The sequence below is a fragment of the Sinocyclocheilus rhinocerous genome, unplaced genomic scaffold (genome assembly GCF_001515625.1).
Source record: "Sinocyclocheilus rhinocerous isolate Xijiao unplaced genomic scaffold, SAMN03320098_v1.1 scaffold3227, whole genome shotgun sequence".
Classification (NCBI taxonomy): Eukaryota; Metazoa; Chordata; class Actinopteri; order Cypriniformes; family Cyprinidae; genus Sinocyclocheilus; species Sinocyclocheilus rhinocerous.
In genome coordinates this window covers 82,589-100,189 of record NW_015656021.1, presented here as the reverse complement: position 1 = coordinate 100,189, position 17,601 = coordinate 82,589, and the positions used below count along the sequence as shown (strand labels likewise).

The window sequence follows — 17,601 nt, the reverse complement described above, 5'->3', positions numbered from 1 at the left end:
TTGTCTTCTCCAGATGTTAACTGATGGACTGGAGTGCTGTGGATTACTTGTGGATTATTGTGATGTTTTTATCAGCTGTTTGGACTCTCATTCTGACGGCACCCATTCACTGCAGAGCATCCATTGCTGAGACACTGATGCAATGCTACATTTCTACAAACCTGATGAAGAAACAAACTCATCCTGATCTCAGATGAACTGAGGGTGAACACATTTACAGCACATTATGCGATTTTGGATGCAGTACATAAACTTTTTAGAGTCTTATCATTAGACTCTTAGTTTATAGCCCCTATGTATGTAGCTGTTTACTTGTGAAAATAAACAAACAAACAAACATTTGTTGTATCAGTTGTGGAATTTTTTAAAGCCTTGCTATTTGGAAAGGCCTTGTGTGTTTATATAACATGTCTAGAAAAACAGCCGAGTTGTAATGAGGCTTTACTGGCGGCAGAGGGCGACTCAAACGCGTAAAATACTGTTTATTTCTAGCTTTGGATAAACATTGACAACTATTGTGTCAGATGAGCTATTAAATAATCTATACTTCATCTACAATAATGCTATTAAGCAATTTGTGATGAAGGCTGAACACTTCAAAACACTAACAAACTGCATAAAACAAGTTACATAGACAATAAATCTGAATCAAGTACTTATTTAACCAAATTAAAAAGACATATTTCTATAAACTAGTCAACTAAACAGATTTTTCCAAATCTGAAAAGTCACCTACAGCAGACATAAGATACTTAGTCCATTTATGTTATTAGTAACTTGTTTTAAATCGTCCGTCTGTATGGAGTGGTCAACATTTCTAAATATAAAATAAATTTGTCAAAATACATTCCATAAAAAAAAAAAACTCTATTTTATAAATCACTTTAATTCAAAGGAAGGCTAAACACGCAAATTAAAACGTAAGAAAAAAAAGACAGATGCTCTCATTGTGTGCGCCTCTGACAGCAATATATATCATACAAGCTCCACTTTTCAGAGTCAGAATATAAATCTGAAGGAGAGTTTTATTGTCAGGTATGTTTACACGCAATGTTTTAATGATAGAAACTTCCACAGCACAGAGAGAACGACAGTGAAAATACAAAACATATATAATATAAATAAAAATAGGATAACAAAAATCAGTTTTGGACTCAGACATGAACATACTTATAATTTCGGTGAAACATACACTAGTATTACACTTTACTTTTTCAAATGGGGGTTTATTTTCAACCACAGCATAATCACTAACAACACTTCAAAAGATTGAGCTAAGAACAGTCTAATCTACTTTAAATTGCAAAATTGCGGACTTTAATTGTACTTTGTGGAGGTTTTGGCTTCAGGAGATCTTTGGGCCAAACAGGCCGTGTTGCCCAAACCATACAAACAGCAGCAGAGAAATATGTTACTGCGGCGCAAGTCTGTGAACTGCTGCAACAGCAAAGAGACTTCTACAGAACCTTGCTCCGACAACAAGAAAGAAGTTTCAAACTTGTGTAGAAATCATAGTTGATTCTTCAAACAGGAGGATTGATGACCTGTCAAAGCAAGTCTATGATTTTAAGATGAGTCGAGAAATGACTCAAAACGAAGGATGACCTTAAAATCTCATGTAAGACGTGGCCTTCGAATTGTAATAAAACCGGGACAGATCTGGACACAATCTGCTAAAGTCTGATCACAATTTCAGACAAAACAGAATATCTGGAAGGAGTGAATTACTTCCAGCAATGAAGGCATATCTGAAGTACGACAAGCTTATTGTTCATCCACCTATCCAAAATCCACCAAAACAAGGCAAATGGTTTTGAAACATGGTTAAAGGAAAATTCTAGAGAAATTATTTATATTTATGTATTTGTTATTGTAAATTAGCTCGTTTTTTTTTATTTCATGAGTGGTTTCTGTTTGTTTTCTACATCGTTTAGGAGGAGACTCTAAATAAGCCGCTTTGGCTTTCATTTCATCATTGTCTACCAAAGTAAACAGCTACAGATACAATTTATAATAAAATAATGAACTTAATATTTATGTATTTGCACTTGGATGTATTATATACACATGCATATAAGTGTTATTTTATTATTGTTTTATTTACATAGAAGCTAATGTCATTACAGAACAGTTAGTAACTAACAGTTACACATCTGTTATGTGGGTGTTCTTTGTAGTAACGGGTAACAAACTGTTCAAACGCAATAAAAAGACCTAGACAGCATTCCTTCAAAGGCCATGTTATTTTTTTGATATATTCACATAGAAGCTAATGTCATTACAGAACAGTTAGTAACTAACAGTTACACATCTGTTATGTGGGTGTTCTTTGTAGTAACGGGTAACAAACTGTTCAAACGCAATAAAAAGACCTAGACAGCATTCCTTCAAAGGCCATGTTATTTTTTGATATATTCAGCGTTACAGTGGAAACTCTCATTCAGTGTGACTGTGGTGGCTCTTAAAAGAGCCTTTGGGGTGTACTGCGGCTGCTGCAGCGGCGGGTTTAAGCGCGCTCTCCGCGGATGCGGCGGGCCAGCTGGATGTCTTTGGGCATGATGGTGACTCTCTTGGCGTGGATGGCGCACAGGTTGGTGTCCTCAAACAGACCGACCAAATAAGCCTCGCTGGCCTCCTGCAGGGCCATGACAGCGGAGCTCTGGAAGCGCAGGTCCGTCTTGAAATCCTGAGCGATTTCTCGCACCAGACGCTGGAAAGGCAGTTTGCGGATCAGCAGCTCGGTGGACTTCTGATAGCGGCGGATCTCTCGGAGAGCCACGGTCCCGGGCCTGTAACGATGGGGCTTCTTGACGCCGCCGGTGGCTGGGGCGCTCTTCCGGGCGGCTTTAGTAGCGAGCTGCTTCCTCGGGGCTTTGCCGCCGGTGGATTTACGAGCGGTCTGCTTGGTTCTTGCCATTGCCGAGATTTACTTCTGTCTCTGCTCTGGAGTGAGTAGAAAATGCTGCTGTATGTTACGCGCCTGCCTTTAAAACATCGTACGGCCACAGCTTATGGCGTCATAACGGTGTAGAGGCTTGTGATTGGCTGATGTGTGACGTCTGTGTATGACTGCTAGCCAATGACTGCGCACCTCCTATTTTCAAATAGAGCCGTTTGTTTCCCGCTCAAAATGCTTTGTTGTTTATTATTTTATGCATCAAGCACATACACTAATACACTCTTTACAAGTTTTCTACTAACATTGTTTTATATAATCCTTGTGAAATATTAATTTATCATTTGGTTTAAATGTATTCCTTGGGCTTAAATAGTCTCCAGCAGTTGACAGTATTTACAGTTACTCACACTTAACAATTGTACAGTATATTTATTTGGTTGATAAGTTGATGTAAATATATATGAATAACTGGCTTTTCTAAATACACAGTCAACATGTAAATCATTGAGTCGAGGTAAACTCAGATACACTCCTCTATTTTATCTTTTTGTCACCTTTTTTGTTTGCACCGTATACTTCAGATTTTAGGCATACTCTGCCATCTTACTGTCTACAAAAGTTTTCTGATGACACTGAACTTGTGGGTCTAATCAAACAAAATAATGATTTGGACAATAGAAGAGAGGTTCAGCTTTTTGTTATATGGTGATGATTTTTTTTTTTTTTAAATTTTTTAATGTGGAGAAGACTAAGGAGTTGATCATTGATTTCCGAAGACATAAGGAAGCAGTAATAGCGGTGACAATCTATGGTCAGAAGATAGAAATAGTTCAGTCTTATAAATATATTGGCATCCATTTGGACGGTAAATTAAACTGGAGAAAGTACAGTGAGGTCGTCTTTAAGAAACCAGAGTCAGGATTATTATTTTTGAGGAGGTTAAATTCCTTTGTCATTAAAGCTTCTTATGTCTTCTGTTCTATGCAGTGCTCTGCTGGGAGCTAATATCACTGTGGATGATAAGAAAAGGATTAAAGGGGTCATATGATGCTGCTAAAAAGAACATTATTTTGTGTATTTGGTGTAGTTCTATGAAGGACCACTAGATGGTGTTTTTAGTACTTCAGAGTTAATTTAGTGGGAGATTAGTAAAGCCTGTGTTCTACAGAACGATGTGTATATGAAATAATTGTGTTGTTGTGTTATTGCTGTTATTTATTGTGTTGCCTGCAGTTTACAACGCTGGTGAATGAGTTGTTGATGGAGTGTGATGTTGTGTCTGTTGTTTTATTTATTGTGTTGTTTGTAAAGTACAATTAGTTACGTTTCTTAACCTAACCTTACTTCCACAAAGTGAATTGCTCTTTCTTTAGAGTTAGTGGGTGGCTCTGAAAAGAGCCGTTGGGGAATAAAAGTGTTTTTACTTCTTCTTGGGAGCTGCCTTTTTAGGCTTGGCAGCGTTAGGCTTTGCCGCCTTGGGTTTGGCAGTCTTGGCCTTTTTGGGGCTCTTGGCTGCTTTCTTAGGCGCTGCGGGCTTCTTTGCCTTCTTGGGGCTCCTCGTCGTCTTCTTAGCGGCTGCAGCGGGTTTCTTGGCCTTCTTGGGCGATTTCTTAGCGGCGGGCTTCTTTGCCGCTGCGCTCTTGGGCTTCTTGGCAGCAGCGGGTTTCTTGGCCGCGGGCTTCTTCGCTTTAGGAGCCGCTTTCTTCGCCGGCTTCTTCTTGGTCTCGGTTTGCTGCTTGTTGAGCTTGAAGGAGCCGGAGGCGCCGGTTCCTTTGACCTGCACCAGGGTGCCTTTAGTCACCAGGCTCTTGATGGCGAGCTTGATGCGGGAGTTTTTCTTCTCCACGTCGTAGCCGCCGGCAGCGAGAGCTTTCTTCAGGGCTGCGAGAGACACGCCGCTCCTCTCCTTGGACGCAGACACGGCTTTAACGATCAGATCACCGACAGCTGGACCTGCTTTCTTGGCTTTAGCTGCAAACTTCTTCTTGGGTGCTTTTGCCGGCGGGGCGGCAGCAGTTGGGGCTGTTTCTGCCATCTCTCTCTCTCTCTCTGTGTAGATTTACAGTAAATCAGACGCTCTCTAGGTTAAGCAATGAGCAGCAGTTGAGCGGCGCTGCGCTCTTATTTAACACATGAGAACCTTATAGACTCAACCTGCCCGCTCTGTGTCTGCGAGCCGCTCGCGCTTGTGTTTTCTTCTCCTACATTTAAGGGCAAAACTCGAGTGCTAAAATAGTTTGGCGCAGTAGAAACAAAGTGAACACCAAGCAGAGGTTCTTGGCTTTCTGTGGAGACTAAAACACGCGGCGAGGAAATGTTTGTTTTGCCCCGGTCAGATCAAACTCAAGGCGAGCATCAGCCACGGAACAAAGCCGCGTGTGCATTTAATGCCTCGTTTAAGTGGAAAAGCTGATAAAAGATTAAACTCGTCCTCTGTGTGTTTCAGAAACAGTTTGAAAGTGAATTTAATGAAATGAGCATCAGTGAAGGGCGTGTGCAGTGTTTCATACAGATGTTGTTTTGGGCAGCTTGAAGCACGAACATCCGGACACTTCGAGTCTGTCTGTGATTTCTTTCTTTCTTTCTATGTGGATAATGGATTATTGTTGAGTTTGAATGAAAATCACGGCCAGATTGAAACCCATAGATGGTCTGGTCCTGTTTATTTTGCTCAGTCAAATCACTTCATCGCCTTCTCAACACTGAACCATTCCATTATTTATTTGTTTATTTATTTATTTTTCAGCTGAAAAATAAGTTTTCTATGTTCCACAGAAGCAATCAGGTAATGAGGGTTTGGAAGAACATTAGGACAAGTAAATTATTAAAATCATTTTAGGTAAATTACCACTATAACCCTCTAAATCTACTGTATCATGTTTGATATGCACCTTTGCTCTAAACATGATCTAAACTGTGCTGACTTCTGCATGTCGGTCATCTGATTGATAGTTTCGACGGTTTCTTAGCAAGTAATTAGTATAGTTGTACAAATCTCCTCCTTGAAGGATCACGTGTCCTCAAATGCAACCATACATTTGTGTTGTTTTACTTTCTTTCTTTCTTTCTTTCTTTTATATTAATTTAATCTTCATATATTCATTTATGATATAAATTAGAATAATTATTAACCATTTATATACTAATTTTATTGATTCATTAATTGATTAGTTATTTATATTACTCACATATATATATATATATACAGTATATGTTTTTTTCAGAGGTAAATCAATAACAATTACATTTTTAACAATATTTTTTACTTTCTTTCTTTCTTTCTTTCTTTTATATTAATTTAATCTTCATATATTCATTTATGATATAAATTAGAATAATTATTAACCATTTATATACTAATTTTATTGATTCATTAATTGATTAGTTATTTATATTACTCACATATATATATATATACAGTATATGTTTTTTTCAGAGGTAAATCAATAACAATTACATTTTTAACAATATTTCAAGTGTAATTTATGATATTTGTTGTATTTTGAATCCTTTTTTTTATTTTTTGTAAAAGGCGAAAAGTAGATCATACTGATTTCAAAGTTAAGGATTAATTGGTTTGAATATGCATTGAACCAAAAACTATCATAATACCTTAGATGATGATTCATATATAGTTGATTATTGATTATTAGTTGATATTCATATTTTTGACAAAACACCCCATGTTTCGGTAGTGACAGTAATGCTTTGGTAGCGACCACATCACATTACTGAATTTTAACTTGCATACTAAAACACTAATAAAACATACTAAAAAATTAATAACTGTACTATAATTGTGTTTATTTCTCCCAAACATGAGGATAACGTGTTCCCTTTTGTCACTACAATGATGACATGTTTCGGTAGTGACAATTTCAGGTACCTCTGAACCCATCTCAAAGATGCTAATCAGCACATGGTTAGCTAGCACAGTTCTGAACAGTTGTACACACATAAACATTAAATCATATGGAATGACTCCCAAAAAAGTGTGCTTAATTGCAGAAAAAAGTTGTTCGGTAGTGACATTCCTTACAGTTACACACAGATTTTTCATACTTTTGAACACATTTACATTAAAATGATGGGGCCTATCTGCTATCTACCTGTAGCTATGAGAGAGACACATAAATATGTCCTGATCATAAATGTAGGACTGTTGTTAATTTCAGTCTTCAGTCTCAGTTTCGGTAGTGACATGGAAATGCAGGACACATGTTTTTAAATAAAGTTTCATAATTTACAAAGAAAATATAAAATAAATATTTTTTTTTATTTTTTTTTACTTGACTTTTTAAAAGAATGTACCCAATAAATGATGATGTTATATATATTAAGCTTACTAATATTTTAAATAGCCGTTTGGAATAATAGCACTTGTTGGATGTGAGCTGGTCAGACGAAGTCATACACAACTGAGATTATTCCGTAAACTCTGCTCCTTTTTATCATCACTCCGTCTCCTGCTTCTGCTCTTCTCTGGCTTTGCTCAGTCAACTTCTCAGCTGATTGAAGACTGTTAATACAGTTTTGGGTATTTTGGGTACCAGACAAGACTTGCTGTTAACGGGTTCTAGGTATTAGATTAGTCTGCTGACTAGTTCTGTTACCAGACACAACAGATATTTTCTGATAGGATCTGGATCTTAATTATCATGATCTAACAACCTTCAGATCATCAGGATCTTTTGAGGAGCGTTTGTTTCCAGAAGCTTTACTTTCACTGTTCCTCAGCGGAGGAATGATCTTCACAAGCCTCCAGAACATCTGAAGTATACGGTGCAAACAAAAAAGGTGACAAAAAGATAAAATAGAGGAGTGTATCTGAGTTTACCTCGACTCAATGATTTACATGTTGACTGTGTATTTAGAAAAGCCAGTTATTCATATATATTTACATCAACAGCTTTAATAGATCATATATCTTAATTTAATTAGGGTAAAAACATTAGTTTAAATGATTTTTGCCGTGGCAATTATTTTGAACTACTTTAGCACACCGTCACAATTTCTTCCTTGTTTTCTGTCGCGTTGTTTCTTAACGCTGCACAATCCGACCGCCAGCTGTGGAGGCGTGGCTTCGGCGGTCAGTGTTTGAGGGAAGTTCAGTGATTGGTTTGAAATCTTACAGACTCTAAACCAATGGGCGACTCGCACGCTCTTTTAAATACAGTAGAGCGGAGCTCATTAGTTCATTATTTCTCTATTACAAACGTAGATATTTCGCAGCCTATAATGAGTGGAAGCTTTCACTGTTCCTCAGCGGAGGAATGATCTTCACAAGCCTCCAGAACATCTCACATCTTCTGAGGAGCCTTTATTTCTTCAGCTCTCAATCACTGCATTATATGTTTGGAGCATTTCAATCTAATCTTACTAAGACGTATTGAACTAAAAAAAAAACTTCCTGTAGAAAGGGTATGCCAGTGTGGAAAAAAATTAATAAATAAAAAACCATCACGCCATATAACAAAAAGCTGAACCTCTCTTCTATTGTCCAAATCATTATTTTGTTTGATTAGACCCACAAGTTCAGTGTCAACAGAAAACTTTTGTAGACAGCAAGATGGCAGAGTATGCCTAAAATCTGAAGTATACGGTGCAAATAAAAAAGGTGACAAAAAGATAAAATAGAGGAGTGTATCTGAGTTTACCTCGACTCAATGATTTATATGTTGACTGTGTATTTAGAAAAGCCAGTTATTCATATATATTTACATCAACAGCTTTAATAGATCAACCAAATAAGTATACTGTACAATTGTTAAGTGTGAGTAACAGCAAATACTATCAACTGCTGGAGACTATTTAAGCCCAAGGAATACATTTAAACCAAATGATAAATTAATATTTCACAAGGATTATATAAAACAATGTTAGTAGAAAACTTGTAAAGAGTGTATTAGTGTATGTGTTTGATGCATAAAATAATAAACAAACAAAGCATTTTGAGCGGGAAACAAACCGCTCTATTTGAAAATAGGAGGTGCGCAGTCATTGGCTAGCAGTCATGCGCAGACGTCACATATCAGCCAACCACAAGCCTCTGCACCGTTATGACGCCATAAGCTGTGGCCGTACGATGCTTTAAAAGCAGGCGCGTAACATACAGCAGCATTTCCTACTCACTCCAGAGCAGAGACAGAAGTAGATCTCAGCAATGGCAAGAACCAAGCAGACCGCTCGTAAATCCACCGGCGGCAAAGCCCCGAGAAAGCAGCTCGCTACTAAAGCCGCCCGGAAGAGCGCCCCAGCCACCGGCGGCGTCAAGAAGCCCCATCGTTACAGGCCCGGGACCGTGGCTCTCCGAGAGATCCGCCGCTATCAGAAGTCCACCGAGCTGCTGATCCGCAAACTGCCTTTCCAGCGTCTGGTGCGAGAAATCGCTCAGGATTTCAAGACGGACCTGCGCTTCCAGAGCTCCGCTGTCATGGCCCTGCAGGAGGCCAGCGAGGCTTATTTGGTCGGTCTGTTTGAGGACACCAACCTGTGCGCCATCCACGCCAAGAGAGTCACCATCATGCCCAAAGACATCCAGCTGGCCCGCCGCATCCGCGGAGAGCGCGCTAAACCCCGCCGCTGCAGCAGCCGCAGTACACCCCAAAGGCTCTTTTAAGAGCCACCACAGTCACACTGAACGAGAGTTTCCACTGTAATGCTGAATATAACAAATAGATGTCATAAATGTGTCTTGTGATTGTTTAATGTGCAAACAGAGGTAATTTCGTTATAATAGGTGTTTATTTTATGGTGGAGTTAACAAGTACTGATTTATTGTTTGATATAATATCTAGCTCTCGGTTTACTTTGGTGCTTGTTCCTGCAGCTCTATAGACAACTATGATATGAAAGTCAAAGAGGTTTTTTTTTTTTTTTTATTATATAAAGTTTCTGTAATTTATTTATTTTGCACGAAGGGCTTAACACAACAAAAAAGTAAAATCCATATACTGTGCAGGAAGAAAATCCAAAGGGCTTATTTAGAGTCTCCAACTGAACGATGTAGAAAAAAAAAAGTAGCTAAATTACAATAATAAATAAATTACTACAAATTAATTACAACATATGTCAAAAAACTTGAAATAATATACTCCAAAAACAATATTTATATGGTAAATAAAATGCATAACAAAACAAATAAAAAGACAAAATACACTATTACAAGGCAACATTAAAGTGATCGTTTATACATTATTTTTTATAACATGTTAAAGAGGAAAATGTTTTTGCTAACCATTCCATAATTTAATACCCCTAACTCTTATCAAGTATTGACAAGTATTGACTCTACAAGTGAGAACTTTAAAAAGATGAAAACCTGAAAATTGACGAGTTAAATAACAGTGAACCTGTGAATTTACTTTAAATTCATTCTAAACTGCTCTGGTATGTTACTCTCACCTGAATATCTCATACATAAATACACATATTTGAAAAATAGTCATGTCATATAAAAAGTAATCAAATAAAATAAGTTTATGAAATAAAGAAGCAGATGAAGTATATATGTTTGATCGGGTTGCAATCCTAATAAAACGCTTCTGAAGAATAACGATTTTTTTTTTTAGGAAAAGTACTCGCCCAAACTATATTACAATATGAAAGATACGAATAAACTAGTAAAGTGCAAGAAGACACTCTGTAGTAACAAGATGCCTAGCCCTCCTTATTATACCTACAGATTTATGTATTTTTCTGCTCACATAATCAGCTTGTTCCCTCCAACTCAAAGGTTGTGTCATCAGCAAACATTACTGGAGTAAAGATATTTGAAACTTTCGACAAGTCATTTATATAAATAAGAAATAGCAATGGTCCAAGTATGGACCCCTGAGGAACCCCACAGTGTAGACTTGCTTTGCTGGAATAGCAACCCTTAAAACAAACAAACTGTCTTCTATTAAAAATGTAATTCTTCAACCATTTATATGTCAAATCGTGAGAACCATATTTGTGCAACTTTTCCAATAAAATGTAACGAATAACTGTATCAAAAGCTTTTGACAGGTCTAAAAAAATACTGCAAGTAAATTCTTGATTTTCAAGTGCAAGGATAACTTTGTCAATCAGGTGAAGCAGTTTTTTTTTTTTTTTCTCTGTATCCATATTTATGTTTGTAAAGAATATAATGTGTGTCTAAGTGAAAAATAATCTGTTTATATAATATTTTTTCTTAAATTTTTTGAGAAACATGGCACAGTAGAAATAAGTCTATAGTTGTTAAAACATTGCAGATCTTCTGCTTTAAACAGAGGAATAACTTTAGCTATTTTTAAATCCTCTGGTACAATGCCTGTTTTCAAAGAAAGAGAAAAAATATGAACAAGTGGATGCAATATTGAACATTTCACCTGCTTGACAAAGAAATACAGAAATATTATCATAGCCAGCTGAAAATAATTTTAATTCATCAATAATCTCACTTATTTCATGAATTTCAGGTGGTTTATAAGTCTATAGTTGTTAAAACATTGCAGATCTTCTGCTTTAAACAGAGGAATAACTTTAGCTATTTTTAAATCCTCTGGTACAATGCCTGTTTTCAAAGAAAGAGAAAAAATATGAACAAGTGGATGCAATATTGAACATTTCACCTGCTTGACAAAGAAATACAGAAATATTATCATAGCCAGCTGAAAATAATTTTAATTCATCAATAATCTCACTTATTTCCTGAATTTCAGGTGGCTTAAAAAGTAGAAATAATAGGAAAGTTTCCTGATATATAATCCAGGGGTACACCATACACAATTAGATATTATTAGCTAATTTATGTTTGAAGAATCAACTATGATATGTACACAAGTTTTGAAACTTCTTTCTTGTTGTTCGAGCAAGGTTCTGTAGAAGTCTTTTTGCTGTTTGTTAGAATATATCACGCTCTCTGCCAGAATATTTCTGTGAGTTTGCCTGTGTACGTTCCCTCCCTCTACTCTCTTTAGTCTGTCCTCTCTCTGTATCTCACTATATGCATGCATGCATGCGAATATACATATATCTCTTCTTGGGTTCAAATGGTGAGATGATGGTGGGGCCTCCTCAGACCCAGGTTAATGAGTTCGGTCTGTCCTTTTCGCAGGGTAAAGGTATCATTCCGCCAGATGTATATGTATTGGTTTTCCCCTTACATTCTTATATGATGTAGTGTATAATTCTTATAGGATAAACCACTACACCACAGCTTACAATGTATCTATATAATCTACTGATGTAATAATAAAATTTGAAGAAGTTTGTGGACAGAGACTCCATGTTCATGACTCTTCCCATGGATCCATGCATTCACGAGTGGTGGGAACTGAGAATACTTTGGGGTGACGAGAAATAACGGGGTCAGTTAATTAATGTTAACACTGTTGCAGCAGTTCACAGACTTGCGGCGCAGTAACATATTCCTCTGCTGCTGTTTGTATGGTTTGGGCAACACGGCCTGTTTGGCCCAAAGATCTCCTGAAGCCAAAACCTCCACAAAGTACAAATAAAATCCGCTATTTTTCTATTTAAAGTAGATTAGACTCTTCTTAACACAATCTTCAAAGAAAAACATTTACTTCAGGCAGGATTCTTCAGATTATTGTTTGATTGAAAACCTTACACAAGTTCAGAAAAACACTGCAGCAGCATCTCAGCCGGCGGGGTTTGATCTGAGCCAAATACATGTAAATATGATGCAGATGATCTTATAAATCTTCTTTGTCAAACGAATGTTTTAAAACATGGATTTTAATATGAAACACAGGAGAGACATCGTTAGATCAGGGTTTGGATTAAACCTCATTGTCTCCTGCTCTAACTAGCGGGGGAGGGGTGCGCCATGTGACGCGCGCTGGTTTCACTTAGGTCCTGTAAGCAAATGTAAAAGGCCTCCCTAGAGCTCTTGTCTCTTATTCGTGTTCGTTGCTTGACTGAAGCAAGAAGTATCTGTAGCATGTCTGGAAGAGGCAAAGGCGGTAAAGGACTCGGGAAAGGAGGCGCTAAGCGGCACCGTAAAGTGCTGCGGGATAACATCCAGGGAATCACCAAACCCGCTATTCGTCGTCTGGCGCGCCGCGGCGGCGTCAAGCGCATCTCCGGTCTGATCTACGAGGAGACCCGCGGTGTGCTGAAGGTGTTCCTGGAGAACGTGATCCGCGACGCCGTCACCTACACCGAGCACGCCAAGAGAAAGACCGTCACCGCCATGGACGTGGTGTACGCGCTGAAGCGACAGGGACGCACCTTGTACGGTTTCGGAGGATAAACGCCTTTAAACACAAACCCAACGGCTCTTTTAAGAGCCACCCACACTCTCACATAAAGAGACAATGTTGAAGTTTTGTTAGTGATTATGTTGTGGTTGAAAATAAACAATAAAACGCTTGTGGATTAATCCTTTTTTGAAAACCTGTTCAATGTTTGTGTTGCACCGAGAATATTAGTATGTTCTTATCTTCGAGCCGAAAACTAGCTCTTATTTAGGTATCCTATTGTTTTATCAGTTTTCTGTCTGCTGTGGAAACTTCAGTCACCAAAACAAGTTCCTCGTGTGTAAACACCCGGCAATAAAGCTCTTTCTGATTCTCAAAATTGGAGCTTGTATAATGTCATGTATTGCTGTCAGAGGCGCACACATTGAGAGCATGTGTCTGTTTTTTCTTACATCGCATTTTTATTTTCTTCTTTAGGCTGAATTAAAGTGATTTATAAAATAAAGAGAAAACAATCAGATGGTATTGTTACTTATGTTTGAGTAGAAGTGAAATTGGCAGGACAACAGAGGAGAATAAATACTGTCAAATCGTTAATGTTTCCCTTTCTCCAAATGTTCTCAATTGGTTTATAAGGGGTTTAGAAATTACACACTATGATATTGATCCTGTGTGATATTTGAGACGCATTTGTTTTCTTGTATAGAATATGACTAACAAAAAGAGCGGGAATTGAAACAAAGGAAACTTAGTCACGTGGGCTGATGTCGTTCAAACACGGAGCGGTGGGCGGGGCTATCATTTCACAGCCTGTGATTGGCCCTCGTTCCGCTCGTGATACTTCGAGTTGTCCAATCACAGACGGGTTTATGGGTTTAGTCTGTGAAAACACAGCAATCAGAAGCGTCCACATCTCTTTGATAATTAGCATAGATTAGTGAATAAATGCCTCTGTCTCGCTCGTTCTAATCATTGTTTCGTGAGATATTGATCCCGCAGCAGCATCATGCCTGAACCAGCGAAGTCCGCGTCTAAGAAGGGCTCCAAGAAGGCCGTCACTAAGACCGCAGCGAAGGGAGGAAAGAAGCGCAGAAAGACCAGGAAGGAGAGCTACGCCATCTACGTCTACAAAGTGCTGAAGCAGGTTCATCCTGACACCGGGATCTCTTCGAAGGCGATGGGCATCATGAACTCTTTCGTCAACGACATCTTCGAGCGCATCGCCGGTGAAGCGTCTCGTCTCGCTCACTACAACAAGCGCTCCACCATCACTTCCCGAGAGATCCAGACCGCCGTGCGTCTGCTGCTGCCCGGGGAGCTGGCCAAACACGCCGTGTCTGAGGGCACCAAGGCCGTCACCAAGTACACCAGCTCCAAGTAGAGCTCCGCTCCAGCGCTCACACACAAAGGCTCTTTTAAGAGCCACCCATCTTATCACTGAAAGAGCTTTAAAAAGTGATGTTAGGTATCGTTCTTGCTCTGTAAGGGCTTTCTTTTAGTGATTTGTTTATGGACCTAATGCAGGCTTGTGAATGAAATTGGTTAATTTATTTACTATGGTTAGACGTTCAGATTTGATGGTAAACTTGAGTTTGTTTTTCTTGATGTAGAGTAGTAATAGAACTGCGTTACAATTTCTTCGCCAAGGATAACACAAAGCTGCAGTAAATTCTGTTGTGGTCTTTGATTTTGGAAAGTCATTCTTATGGTGACTTATATTAGCATGTTTAGTACGTATAAAACCAATGCACACAAATGAGACATCGCATTTATGGACTGTTTTGGTTGTGTATTCACAACAAAATGCAGTTCAGTTCTATTAAGAACACTATCCGTTAGAACCTTAGTTTCCAGTAACAACTTATTCCACTCTTGCACACCTGTAAATACACGACCTCTGACCTTACAAAGGCCGAACCCTAGCCTACATCGACTGCAGCTGAAACTCATGCTCTTTATGCACAAAAACAATGGTCATTGGTCTTTGCATGTCAACCGAACATTTAGCTTCCAGTTACCGTATTTAATGTAAGATGGAAGAAAATACTATGCAAAAATGTAACAAGTACTTTTCAAGATGAAATAAAATTGTGAGTAAAAAGTACTATTTTTTTTTCTTTAGTAATGTGATCAAGTAAAAGTACAACAGTTTAAACTTTGAGTCTACTATCAGCTATAAAACAACACGGTAACGTACATCTATTTAAAATCTGAATTTATAAATGTTTATATGCAACAAAGTTTTTAATAATATTCAGTGCTGACAATTTACTTTATCCAATAGACTGGTGGAACTATGACGTCACTTTGTAGCCAAAAACCCGGAAACGAGTTCCGTGTGTGTGTTCACTGCTGTGGGTGTGTGTGTGTGTGTTCACTGCTGTGTGTGTGTGTGTTCGCACTTGGATGGGTTAAATGCAGAGCACAAATTCTGAGTATGGGTCATCATACTTGGCCACACGTCACTTCACTTTCAGTTTTTTCACTTTTTTTCCAAGTTTTTTGCTTTGCCCTGAAATGCAACCACAATCTTCGGATGGAAGATGCTTGTTTTATCGCTTGTTTCCTTCTGATGCGGAGACTCTGGGTACGTACCTGTTAGAAATTAACAATTGGTCCCTCGATATCTCTTTGCCGCCTTGAAGTTCTCAGTTCCTTAAAGTGTATACGGCCGGGAAGCAAGAAAACACACATTCAAATGTATTCTCAATACTTCAACTTTATTCATAGATACAAAGATATTATATAGGCATATGTCGAGGGGAGTTTCAACCCTTTAACCAATGAGGATATAGATGACATACATATAGGATCTTTGGCCAAGAACATGTGTTTATATAAAATGGCCATATGAACAGAAAAACATGGACATATTAGGAATAGACTTTTGCGAAGGATGCTAAACTATCTTCATGGTTTCATCACAAACCTCATTCCTAGCTATCATGTCCTTATTTAGACATTTGAATAAGAAAAGCTAATGTATACATTTGCGCATGCATAGCTCGAATGTGAGTAAGAGACATTAAAACACCATACAAGAGAGAGAGAACAGATAGAGGAGGGAGAGTGAGAGGGAGAGGGAAAGAAAGGAGGGGTGAGGCATATTTGGAACATTCTCAAGACAGAGAGTGTTTTCTAACAGTACCTTAAGATAAACTCATATTACAATTATTTACCGGCTTTACATGGTCACAGTGAAAGTAAACTTAGCTTATTTATTTTTTCGATAATCCAAAAGCCTATGGATAAATTCTATTGGCTTTCTGTGGAGGGAAGCAGTGTGATGCTAACAGCCGATTGGCCTACGGAGTGACGTCATAGTTCCACCCCTCTATAGACCAATGTCTGTGTTTGCAAACAGTGATGATGTTTGTGGGCGGAGACTATCTGGTGGCAGAAAAGGCCAGTTTTAACGTAGCAGTCTATAAAAGCCATAGAATAACAGAATAAAAAAAAGGTAATTTTTAGTTTATATTTCTAAATTCTGACTTTTCTCTTGCAATTCCGAGATCATATTTAATAATTCTGATAAGAAAAATCAACTCGTCATTCTCTCTTTTTCCCTCGGCTCAGAATCATGAGTTTATAATCCCACACTTCTGGCTTATTTTTCCTCAGAATTGACAAACTGGCAATTGTTGAGTTGAATCATGTTATAAAGTCCGAACTAGGAGATATAAACTTGCATTTGCAATAAAAAAAAAAAAAAAGCTGCAAGTGACGTAACTGTGACATCTACTCCAAAATTAGTCTATACGGAGACTTAAACGAATCTAACGAATCAGGAATCTGCGTCAGATGCTGTCGTGCTGAAAGTTCAAACGAACACTGAAGCGTCTGAGCAAATGCACAGCTTCTTTTGGTCAGTGCGTAGATTTAAGCACGTTTGATCCAGCTGCTTTAGTATATTAGACTCGGCAGATGTCAGCTGAAATAGTTTCTCGGCTTGTAGCTTGAGCTCCTGCTGCTTGAGATTACAGTACAACATAAACTAGTCAAAAACTGCTCATTTTTGACAGTGTTTATAAGTTATTGTGATTGTTAATGTATTGTGGTAGGAAATAGGGTTACCGTAATAAATGATTGTAATAAAAAATATTACATATAAATATTAAAACCACAAAAAGGTAACACAATAAACATGTACATTTGTAAAGTAGTGTGAGAGCACAAACTTCAACAGTCTATTTTAATATCTCCAATCCTATTCTGACACTCCATTATGAGTGTTTATTAATGTTTTGTGATAGTCGTTCATGAGCAGTAAATTGGCTTTTACCCAAGATCTAACTGTGATAATGTTGTACGGTCAACAATCGTAAAGGGCAATAACTTAATTTGCGCAATAAACAACTGTTGATCGTCAGCCAGAAGCATGAGGCACGACTGAACCAGAGCCTGAACGAGACGTTAAACGCGAAAATGAAGGCGTGTCATTTTACTATAATGAAAACATGGTTGCCATTTGTGTTTGTGAATAGTGTAATACTGTACGCTTTTTTTTTCTAA

The 17,601-nt window shown here is 38.0% G+C and overlaps 5 protein-coding genes across 5 annotated transcripts; 3 read left to right on the top strand and 2 right to left on the bottom strand.

Annotated features, from left to right (window-relative positions):
- Nucleotides 1-2,429: 2,429 nt before the first annotated feature.
- LOC107719243 (histone H3) lies at nucleotides 2,430-2,952 on the bottom strand. The gene has a single exon (XM_016526619.1). The coding sequence runs from the start codon at nucleotides 2,915-2,917 to the stop codon at nucleotides 2,507-2,509; it is 411 nt and encodes a 136-aa protein (XP_016382105.1). The 5' UTR covers nucleotides 2,918-2,952; the 3' UTR covers nucleotides 2,430-2,506.
- Nucleotides 2,953-4,086: 1,134 nt separating this feature from the next.
- On the bottom strand, nucleotides 4,087-5,020 carry LOC107719242 (histone H1-like). The gene has a single exon (XM_016526618.1). It carries the CDS (start codon nucleotides 4,932-4,934, stop codon nucleotides 4,320-4,322), a length of 615 nt encoding a protein of 204 aa, XP_016382104.1. The 5' UTR covers nucleotides 4,935-5,020; the 3' UTR covers nucleotides 4,087-4,319.
- A 4,033-nt stretch (nucleotides 5,021-9,053) lies between these two features.
- Nucleotides 9,054-9,559, top strand: LOC107719247 (histone H3-like). Its single transcript, XM_016526623.1, has one exon. It carries the CDS (start codon nucleotides 9,063-9,065, stop codon nucleotides 9,516-9,518), a length of 456 nt encoding a protein of 151 aa, XP_016382109.1. The 5' UTR covers nucleotides 9,054-9,062; the 3' UTR covers nucleotides 9,519-9,559.
- Nucleotides 9,560-12,778: 3,219 nt separating this feature from the next.
- On the top strand, nucleotides 12,779-13,183 carry LOC107719246 (histone H4). Its single transcript, XM_016526622.1, has one exon. The coding sequence runs from the start codon at nucleotides 12,831-12,833 to the stop codon at nucleotides 13,140-13,142; it is 312 nt and encodes a 103-aa protein (XP_016382108.1). The 5' UTR covers nucleotides 12,779-12,830; the 3' UTR covers nucleotides 13,143-13,183.
- Nucleotides 13,184-14,069: 886 nt separating this feature from the next.
- On the top strand, nucleotides 14,070-14,545 carry LOC107719244 (histone H2B 1/2). The gene has a single exon (XM_016526620.1). It carries the CDS (start codon nucleotides 14,096-14,098, stop codon nucleotides 14,468-14,470), a length of 375 nt encoding a protein of 124 aa, XP_016382106.1. The 5' UTR covers nucleotides 14,070-14,095; the 3' UTR covers nucleotides 14,471-14,545.
- The last annotated feature ends 3,056 nt before the right edge of the window (nucleotides 14,546-17,601 follow it).

Bases quoted from the DNA above. Each gene is read 5' to 3' on its own strand.
- LOC107719244 (XM_016526620.1), top strand. From the start codon at position 14,096: ATGCCTGAACCAGCGAAGTCCGCGTCTAAGAAGGGCTCCAAGAAGGCC.
- LOC107719243 (XM_016526619.1), bottom strand. From the start codon at position 2,917: ATGGCAAGAACCAAGCAGACCGCTCGTAAATCCACCGGCGGCAAAGCC.
- LOC107719247 (XM_016526623.1), top strand. From the start codon at position 9,063: ATGGCAAGAACCAAGCAGACCGCTCGTAAATCCACCGGCGGCAAAGCC.
- LOC107719246 (XM_016526622.1), top strand. From the start codon at position 12,831: ATGTCTGGAAGAGGCAAAGGCGGTAAAGGACTCGGGAAAGGAGGCGCT.
- LOC107719242 (XM_016526618.1), bottom strand. From the start codon at position 4,934: ATGGCAGAAACAGCCCCAACTGCTGCCGCCCCGCCGGCAAAAGCACCC.